This window comes from Orycteropus afer, unplaced genomic scaffold (assembly GCF_000298275.1).
Source record: "Orycteropus afer afer isolate SDZICR_OR568_19922 unplaced genomic scaffold, OryAfe1.0 scaffold00106, whole genome shotgun sequence".
In the NCBI taxonomy this organism is placed as follows: domain Eukaryota; kingdom Metazoa; phylum Chordata; class Mammalia; order Tubulidentata; family Orycteropodidae; genus Orycteropus; species Orycteropus afer.
The window spans coordinates 8,648,516-8,659,426 of record NW_006921693.1 but is presented as its reverse complement, the minus strand read 5'-3'; the positions used below and the strand labels follow the sequence as shown (position 1 = coordinate 8,659,426).

General features: G+C 38.0%; 1 protein-coding gene across 1 annotated transcript in view; it reads right to left on the bottom strand.

Annotated features, from left to right (window-relative positions):
- Positions 1-2,603: 2,603 nt before the first annotated feature.
- The window catches only part of HAS2 (hyaluronan synthase 2), a 16,015-nt gene continuing 7,707 nt past the window's right edge, over positions 2,604-10,911 (bottom strand). The window contains exons 2-3 of the mRNA XM_007943422.2: positions 4,978-5,079; positions 2,604-3,533 (exon numbers count right to left, since the gene is read on the bottom strand). Coding sequence (XP_007941613.2) covers positions 2,604-3,533; positions 4,978-5,079 — 1,032 coding nt within the window. The remainder of the gene's footprint in view (positions 3,534-4,977; positions 5,080-10,911) is intronic.

Below are 10,911 nucleotides of genomic sequence, written 5' to 3'. Positions count from 1 at the left end.
TCAGGCACTTGACTGCTAACCAGAAGGCTGGCGGTTCAAACCCACCAGCCACTCCTCGGAAGGAAGATGGGGCAATCTACTTCCGTAGTGATACTGCCTAGGAAACCCAAGGAGGGGTTGCTATGAGTCGGGCCGGCTTGATGGCACATAACAACAACAACAACATGCCCTCATTATTGGTTATTTATTCAGGTTATTGTTAGTATATGTAAATAATGCTAAAATAAACAAACTTACTTATAATTTTCTTAAAATATGTCATGTTTTTCTGCTATGAAAAATACTATAATAATAAAAAAAAAACTTTTGTCTCATCGTGGGCTGCTTTCAAAGGCAGTGGAAGAAAGAGAAGTTTAGGGACAACTGGGAAAACAAATTAACTCACTGGGTGTTGGGTATTTCTCTGTCTATCGTCAGTCCTGGGTTTTCCAGATTTCCAAACCATACCACTTTTGGGAATTTCTCCCTGAAGATAGGTAAAATGAAATGACTTATTTTACCTTTGACCGACCATGATTTCTTGTCCAATATGCCCCATTCTTAAATCTATTCTGTTACAATCAGGAAAACTGTTTTGTTTCATTTTAAATTCCCCCTTCCCTTAGAAAAAAAGGCAATCATCTTATCAAAAATATTTTATTTACAAAAGAATCAATTATACTATACATCCTATGCTGGAAATACATTGAATAATTGCTAAAATAAATACAGGCAATTAACTCAACTTTTTATAAGAATGAGAGAATTTGACATTTGAATGTTATCAAAGCTTAACTTAGAACATAAATAGTTAAAAAGGCAAACTCAAGTTTTAGACTCATTTATTGGCATGGTGTGTTTGTTTCCCACAAGCTCTCCAATCGGTGAGAGTCTGAGTTTCAAGACAGTATGTACGTTTTTGTACTCCAAAGGTAGAATGTGCAGCTTTTTCTTAGGCAGGATTCTTAGAACTTGGGTATCTGCAGGAAAAGGAAGCATGAAGGACGGAAGCATATCTTTTGAGCACTACTCCACCTTTTTCTACTTCAACACAATTTCCATGCAATTACTCATGTGCACTAATTGTGTTTTTAACCAGGTCTATGCAGGACCAGCTACAAGGCAAGATTGGTTGTGTCAGAAGTCCAGCTGGATAATTGGGGCCCTGGAGTAACTTATCAGCCAAGTTCAGAGTACCTGTCTTCAATGTCTACATGTGCCAATTCTAATAGAGCTATTAAACCTTGATAGCATTCCTACTTTGTAAACATATTTATGTAGGCCATGAACAGGAGAGATGAAGCAAATACCTGTATAATTCAGACATCAGTCCCTGCAAGTAAAAGAGGGCACTTGGATCTTGAATTTGCCAATTCTGAATCTATTTGTTTTATATTTATTGTAATTTATCCAACTTTCCCATGTAAACCTCATATCTAACATGTGAAATGTGCTGGTAAGCTGAAAAAGACAAGTGAAACATGTTCTGTAAAACATACAGGATCTGGAGAATTCAGGGCACAAAACATAACCTTTGATGAATTGTATTATGTTTGTCTAAATTATATAGATAATCTTTTCCACTTTCCATTTTACTTGGCCTGGGACAATGCTTCCAGAATGTTCACAGATTATTCATTTTTAATGTTCATGTTTTGTCCAGTGCTGCGTTCTTGGTGTTTTCTTTCAAGAATTAGCATTCCCTTTTATCTTGCGAAAAAATTGCACTTTTCTACCCCTTTGGCCTTGATTTTCAATTTTTTTTTTTTCTGTACACACATAAGAATGTACTTCTACTCCCAAAGTGTGACAGTTATACTGGCCTTTTCTAAAAGAATTTTTTTTAAAAAATTAAAATATTCAAAGTTTAAATACTTCTTCACAGAAATAAACTATTCAATTTTACAAGGTAGAGAGAGAAATATTTTATTCTTTCTATCATGAACAACATGATTCAACCAAGCTTCACATTTTGGGCATTTTTTTTTTTAAGTTTTGATTTTTTTTCAAACCTTTTTTTTTTAAAAAAAAGAGGAAGAACAAGTGTATTTTGGCAGAGAAGTAAAATATAGAATATGCAAAATTTGTTTTAAAAATTGGCATACAAAATTTTAAAACACAGTACAATTATAAAAATACAGCACAGCCAACAGCCTTTAAAATTTCCTTTGGCATTTCATTTGGTAGAATTAAACATAAAATCATTCCTAAAAAAATTAGCTATCAAAACAGTCCATAAGTTAGGTTGTTTAGGTTGAAAGAACTTTTCCTTGAGTTTCTAAAATTCTTCTCTTCCATGTAACCCACATACAGCATGGCAGTGAGGTATATAGGGCAAAACATTGTCAGGCAGAGGCACAGTAAGGAGAAAGTGCATAAACAAGGAAGCCATCCTATGTTCATAGGAATAAAAGGCTAAATCTGAGTTTCTTCTTGTTTGATGTATCATTTTACTTTGGCAGAATCAACATAAACCCATAGAAACGTTTTTGTTCAAGTCTCAGCAGCAGTGATATGTCTCCTTTGGTGGCATTATCTGATGTCACAATACTGTACAGTTCCTGGAGGAACCAAGGTGTCGTGTGTGTCTGTGTGTGTGACTGCACACTTCAAACAACATAAGATCATACATCAAGCACCATGTCAAACTGTTGCCCCTTCTTCCGCCTGCCACACTTATTGATGAGAACTACATACAGCATCAAAAGCATGACCCAATAGCATGCATAGACTAATGCGCCAACGATTAGAATGGTCTGTTTGAATTCTGAAAATGGCTTTTTAGATTCCTTATAAATGGTGAAAATCACACCACCCAGGAGGATGAGAAACCATATTGATACTGGAATGAGTCCTATGAAATTAACAACAATAGTTTTCCTTCCAGATGTGCCCCACCCAGCTTTGTTTATAGTTGCGATTGCAAACATCTTGGCGGGAAGTAAACTTGACATGTATAACACTGAGTAGAGGGACATGAAGACCATGATGATGTTTCCTCTAAGGCAGCTGGCGAAGGATGATTTTATGAGACCCACTAACTGGACAGTTAACAAGAAGAGGAGGATGTTCCAAAGTTTTCCACGGTAGAAGAGCTGGATGACTGTGGAAATGAGAAAGAATGGAAAGAATCCAGTGATAACTGCTTCATAGGTCATCCACAAGTGATGTTTGTGAAACCACATTGCATTGTACAGCCACTCTCGGAAATAGGACTTGCTCCAACGGGTCTGCTGGTTTAACCACCTGAGATACGCTATAGGAGTTTCAGTAAGGCACTTCGATCGAGCTGTGTATTTCGTTGCATAGCCCAGACTCAGCACCCGGTTCGTTAGATGCCGGTCATCACCAAAACTACATTTGTTGCCCAGAAATTCCTGATTGTACCAGTCTTCTACAAATTCATTGAGCAAGGAGTTTCTGTACATTCCCAGAGGTCCACTAATGCACTGGACGCACCCAAAATAAGACTGACAAGCTCTTTCTATGTTAAAAGCCATCCAGTACCTCACACTGCTGAGGAAGGAGATCCAAGAATCATACTTGTTTAAAATCTGCAAAATAGTAAACAAACAAACAAATCAATAAGTAAATTGTAAGCTTTATCCCCAAAATACCAACAAAACCTACACCATCCTGAGTTTACTTCCTAGAATGAGGCTTGTTATTTTATCTTCCTGTTTTGATTCCCTCGCTCTTTTTGGCAGGGTTTAATTCTGTTTTCTCTGATTCTGTGTTACTAGGTTAATTTGATAACTTCTTGTTGTTTTGTATTTGATAGGGACTCTTTGATGGTATTTGTTTTTTCTTCTTCACCGTTCTTTATAGTCTTTTTGCTGTTACACAGTTTGTTCTCATTCCTCTACTGTATTGTCATAATGAGTTTTTTAGCCTTTAGAGCTCAGTCCTCAAATTTTTTGCCAGATACTCTTTCCTGGTAGCGTTTTGCGTCCGACTGTCTCCTGTCCTTCTGACATTCCAACTCATCCAATTCTTGGCCATTAGTTTTCCTTCTCCTTCCTTCCCTCCTCCTCCTTCCTTCTTTTCTACAATGCCAGTTGCTCTGCCCTTCCAAAGTTTGAATCCTAACATTTTGTTCTTTACACAAAGGCTATTATAAATTATCAGCTTGCTCCTGGCAATATTTCTTGAATTCTCTCCTTGGTCTCCTTCTGTTCAGTTGTCATGTGGAGTTTGCTTGTTTCCACTCTTTCTATTGCCAGGCTAGTTCCCTGTCCTCTGTAATGTGTTTTCTTGGACTTCACTACTACCATGCACATATAGCAACAAAATACCTAAATTTTCAATCAACTTTCTCATGTGCATTTCACCTTTTGCTGACATTTAGTTTCACATCTGTACAGGACTCACTTTAATCTTCAAATATATATATATATTTATTTATTTATTTACCTTTATTGTGGATTTCATGTATTTTTCTACCCTTCAAATTACAAATTACCTTCATTAATATTTGTTTGTTTCTCCACTGATAGAAAATTACGAGTCATATTAGAGACTCCAATATGTCACTGTTCCTTTGCCTTTCTCACCAGTATGAATTTTGGTTGCGGTTTCTCTCTTTTGATCAATAACATATCTGCCACTTTTAAATATAGAGGTAAAGGATATAGAATGCATTAGAGGCCTTACTTCCATTTCATTACTACTCAACAAAATAAATTTTTAGCATTGAATTTGAGCAGAACATTAAGTTATTGTTTAGAGACCTATGGCAGAAATTATTACACATTTATATTATGTTGCTTTATAACCTGTCAGTGCCTATAGACATGAATTTTATTCCAGGACTAAGGAAGGAAAATGTTTCAATTTTGTCAGAAGAGCTAGTACAGAGGGTACAAGACACCATAATGTGTCTCCAGAGCCAAACAATACCTGCTACAGAGTTGATGCATAATACACATATGTCCAATGAATCAATGAATTAAAATTAGTGCTACAAAAGTATGATGCAAAGAGTGAAGATATATGCACCTGGACATCTCCCCCAACTCCTCCAACCATGGGATCTTCTTCTAAAACTTTCACCATCTCCACAGATGAGGCAGGGTCCAGCATGGTATCTGAATCACATACCTGCAAAGAAGAAAGTAGAAAAGGAGTTCAAGAAAAGGAAGAACTTCAATGGCTCTGAGTCACCCTTGGGGCCTGGAATTTAACTCACTTCCTGGCTTACCTCCCAACCAAACAATAGAGATAAGCCTATGAGCTGAACACCTACACATTTCTGAAACCAAACTAAGTACATCTTCAAGATTATTGTTGGAATTCATTGGAACCATTCTATACACAAGGCACTGATAGGAAACCCCTTACAGACATTTCTTTTGGGTATCCAAGGCAGTAGGGTTAAAAAGACAGAGTATTTCCCTTTCTTAACTTGTGATTCAGTTGAAAAATAAAACTAAAGAAAAAATTAGATATGGAACCAAAATATCACCACTATATTGGTAAAGCCAATAAGGAGAATATGGCTGACACATGTGAAGTAGGCTTCATGGTTTTGTTCCCCAGTCTCAGTCTCAAAGGGCATCAGGGTGGAACTAGCCTCCTCCTGTAAGTCTGGAGCCTTCCCCTTCAAAATGTATGGTGATGCCTGCAACTTGGGAAAGGAGAGGCTAGGTTACCCAGATTGGTCCCTTCTTCCAACCTCACCAAACAGTTACTCCTCTTCTTTGCATGAGGAAGAAGTGAGACAGCTGAGAAAGGCCCAGGTGGGTCCACCTGTGGATGGATTTCATCCACATGATCCTAGAAACTCGCATTTAGACAGGAAGCTTACTGAACAGCCATCATATTCTTTTCTACTGAATGCAGAATCCTCCAGGCAGCAGTTATACATTGATCAGAGTTGGCAGCTGATGAATGAAACTGACATCTCCAACCAGACAAGGAATGGCATGGTTCACAGAGACTGGGGTACACAGTGCTGTCATCTAGTCTGGCTTCTCTGGTGGAATTTAGTCAAACTTAACCTACTTCTTTATACAAAAGGAACTAACAGTTCTCCAAACTACTCTTTATAAAACTCTTTATAATAATAGTCAGAATTTGACATAACAGTTTTAAATGAAACTAAGAAAACAATTTGTAAGATCAAAACAGAGTTGAAGGGGGATTTATATGTATATAGCATAAGCCCCTCACAGTATTGCTAAGAAACCCCAACATTTCTAAAATTTACATCTGTCTTTTTTCTTACTAGTAAGTTTTTTTTTCTGAAGAGCTTATATGTTAACGAAAAATGTGGGTGAAATAGCAATTGAAATGCATTATTGGAACTTAGGACTTTTAAAGAGTATATGAAGCATTTGTTTGTAAAAAATGATCTTATCACCTCTCCAGATTTAATAAATTATAGTAAATTCAGTGTTAATTTCTGAATGTTTTATTTCATTTTACTTCTTTAGAAGCACACATACACACATTTAACTAGATTTAGGCATTCTGTTTTGGTCCAGCATGGTCTCATTTATTTTAGAAAAAAAATAGTAAGAGGTAAAAACTAGGCATTAATTTTTTCTAGTAGAAAATGTTGCTGTTCGTAGGTGTTGTATTGATTGTGACTCAAGGTAACCCTATGTGACAGAATAGAGCCACTGAGTTGGTCCAAACTACAAACTTTTGGGCTAGCAGCCTAGTGCTTAACTGTTACGCCACTAGGACTCCTTATAGGACTCTTGTTAACTCTTGGGTATGTACGCCAGTGTCCCTAGCCACAGAACCAAACCCACTGCCATCAAGTCATTTCTCACTTAGAGCAACCCCCATTGGGTTTCCAAGGCTGGAAATCTTTATGGAAGTAGATTGCCTCATGTTCCTTCTGCAGAACAGCTGGTGGGTTTGAACTGCTGACCTTCTGGTCAGCAGCCAAATACCTTATCCACTACACCACCAGAGCTCCTTGTCCCAAGCCACAAGAGCCTAGTAAATCCCTCCAAAAGTGTACTTTGCCTCTGCAGTGGCTGGTCTATCACTGGTCTGTATAAGGCGACAAGCTGAGTGGGAGCCCTGTCATGAGGGTACAGAAAGGTGAAGGCCCAAATCCAGCCACCTTTAGAATTCATCCTGAGATTTATGGCCACACCCACCTCTATTGATTTAAGCCGGGAAAGGTAAAACCAAGAAGCTAAAATAGGACTAAAGACAACAGGAAAGGAGCAATCACGAGTTAGTGTTTAAATAACTCCACCTGCTTGAAAGCCTAGCAAGTCAGGGGAACTGCCTCTTTGAAATGACTAAACGGGAACCACACAGTTGAGGTTCTGCCTATTTAAATTGGTGCCTGTTCCTCCCAGTTTCCAACAGCAAAATTCCAGAAGTTCTCTGAGAGAGATTGTTCTCAAGGCGGCTTTGGCTGTGTGAGAAGGGAAACCTCTCAGAAACGTCTCAGAAAATGGTTTGTTCTCATGGGATTTGACAGCCTTAAAGACATGCAGTTTCTGAAAGCTGTTTGGTGATAGAGCAGTGTGGTAAAGCCATTGTCTGTGAGTATCTGTAAAAGCATATGTGTTCATGGATATAACAGCATTTACTTAAGAGGGTGTAGAGAGCATAACTCGCCCTTCTTGAAATCAGTAGAGGAGAGACAGGATTTCTAGTTGTCTCCTCACCAATTGATCCCAAGTATATAATTTCACAAATGGTGGCTATTTAGCTCTGGGCTAGAATCTTTGGGAGTTCTGCAGTGCTTACCCCTCACATAGGGAAAAACTACAGGACATAATTTGCACACAGGAAACAATTAGAGAACAAATCAAAATGGCATTCAGGCCACACTGAGTGAACCATTTGTAATTTGTTTAAACTACATGATCACAAGCCATAGGATTTTCACTAAGAGATACGGAAATGAAGCACTAACCTAGTTTTTGAGAAAATAAGTAGAAAATGTAAGGCGAAAAAGACGTTAGAGTGAGGAACCGGCGTTCTCAGCCTTAACCACAAGATCAACAAGTAAAGTTCATCAGACTATCACCCTTCTTCCTCCACTATTCTAATCAGGAGTTAGCACAATGCACACCTTTCCTCCCAATAATCTAAAACGGGCCAGAAAACTATAGCCTGCAGGCAACTCTGTCCCGCCACTTGTTTGTGTAGAGCCCATAAGCTAAGGTTTCTTTTTTTTTTTTTCACATTTCAAAATGGTTGAAAATAATCAGGAAAAGGATATTTTGTTACATGTGAAAATTATATGAAATTCAAATTTTAGAGTCTGTAAATAAACTTTTTTGGGAATCTATCCATGCACATTCATTCACATACTGTCTTTGGCGGCTTTCACACTAAACCAGCAGAGGTGAGTAGTTGTGATACGGCCCACAAATCCTAATATTTACTATCTGTCCCTGTACAGAGTTTTCTGATCCTCGTCTAAAATAATTGATTGGTGGGATAGTCTTCTACTTTCATATATATATATATATATATATATATATATATATATATATATATTAACACCAATATTAATTCTCATAGTTTTTTCAAGGTAGCTTCCATGTTTGTGTGTTATAGATAGCAATAACTGCATAATAAGCATAAAATAGTAATTTATTTTCTTTAGCCTAGATTGAACCTATTATAAGAACAAGTGTCTTCAGAATCAAGAAGCCTAGATTAAATTCTTGATTTCTGTAACTTGCTATGTCTATAGCCTTCAACAAACTATTTACTATCATCAGGAGATTCTGCATATAAAAGTACTTTGTGAATTGCAAAGGGCTGTAAGGAGCTCTGGTGGCATAGTGCCTAGGTAAAAGAAGCATAGTGCCTAAGGCCTTTGACTGCTATCCAGAAGGCTGATGGTTCAAACCCACCAGCCGCTCTATGGAAGGAAGACTGGGCAATCTACTTCCATTAAGATTTACTGACTTAGAAACCCAAAGTCAGAATCACCTCAATAGCAGTAGGTTTGGTTTTTTGGTTTTGGTAAAGATGTAAGTCACCAGTATTAGGTAATAGACCTTAAAATTATTACACTCTCTAAGTAATCCCACATCAAAAAGGATCATGACAATCATTAAAGAGGCTTATTAAAAGGAATATGACAATTGATCACATCAAGAGAACCATCATAGGACTCCTTTGTCTATATCATTCTTGTCCGTACTGACTTATCTCACTGGCTTTAAAGTTAATCTAAACCAAAACCAAACTCGCTGCCATCGAGTCAGATCTGACTCAAGGCCTCACAATAATTTAAATAAAAAGCCCGCTCCCCGAAATATTTGTTATTTCTTCCAGCATGGCCTTTCAAATTATAAGACCCAATTCCAAAAGCCAAAATTCTCTGTTTAACTATTTTAAACATCTTTCCCTTGAGACTGACTGATGGACCCTTTCACCACCACCACCACCCTGCAAACACATACCCCACGTCAAAGAGGATTGAGAGCCAACACACCAAGGGGAAATCTTAATTACTCTGGCTGCCTTCAATGGGGGAAACAAGTTGAAAAATCAAGACCCCTTTTGATGCTGCTGCCTTTACTCTTTCCCTGATTATAAGCCTCAATCCTTTCTTAACCTTGACCCTTCTTCTTAACAATAACTCAATATAACTATTTCTAGAGTGAGTGGAATTTACTCTTGGTCATGACCTTGGTCATGGCAGCTTCCCTGCCACAACTTAACCCCATAGTAAATGGAAACTCCCTCCTCCACCCATTTCTCTGATGAAAAAGGGATTGGGGTCAGAACTAAAATTTTCACAAATCATTATGTACTAGTCAATACAAGATGATGCCAGTCTCTCTGAATTCCTAACGGTACCGCATCAGCGTAAACACTACTGAGAGGAAAAGAAAATACTATGCAAAATCTTAGAGTTGAATTCCAGTCTACCATTTGCCCACTAAGTAAACCTAGACTAGCTTCTTAGCTTGGACTCCTTACCTCACCTCTTTAAGCCTCCACCCCCCATGTGAAAAATATGGATAGTCATCTTTGTCTCCTTAGTTTGTAATAATGACTAGTTTTGCTTAATAGTAGCTAGCTCACAATCATTGCTCAATAAATGTAAGTCATATATACTACGAAGTACTAACCCAAAACCAGAGGTACAAATACAGGACACTACTAGTCCAAAGACAGAGAGTATTCTTCCCATTATTACTGTAAATAACCTAAGAGTCACCAATAGGGCAGGGACAAAATCTATTCTAATACCATTTACCACGGTACCCAACACATTAAACAAGTTGAACTCTAAAGTAAGCAAAGTCTACAATCAGCAATGGAACTATCCTCAGGCAAGGTTGTTCTGGGGGAAAACAATAAAGCACTTAGAGAGAGGTTTGGGTCTGCTTATGCTTCATGTATGGTCTGGAATGTATCATTGGTCTACAATGTGCGAAAGCTTATTATATAGCAAAGAGTAGACCCTGGACACATGCTAACTTACATAAGTTTGTTCCATCCAAATTTGACTTGGCATCTGTTCATTGACATTGGACCTGCTTAACATGATGCTATTTAAAACAGTGATATAATCTCTGATTTTGGAAGGATATGAATGACTATGTCAATTTTCAAACATTTTTCATCTAGAGCCCTGATGGCACAGTGGTTAAGCTCTTGGCTGCTAACCAAAAGATCGGCAGTTCAAACCCAGTAGTTCCTCACTCCATGGGAGAAATATGAAGTAGTTTGTGTCTGTAATAATTTTCAATCTTGGAAACCCTATGTGGCAGTTCTACTCTATCCTATGTTGTTATTATGTGTCATCAAGTCGGACCCAACTCATAGCGACCCCTCCTTGGGTTTCTGAGGCAGTATCACTACGGAAGTAGCTTGCCCCATCTTCCTTCCAAGGAGTGGCTGGTGGATTTGAACCGTCAGCTTTCTGGTTAGCACTCAAGTGCCTTAGGCACTATGCTACCAGAGCCCCCAGTCTATCCTATTGTTGTT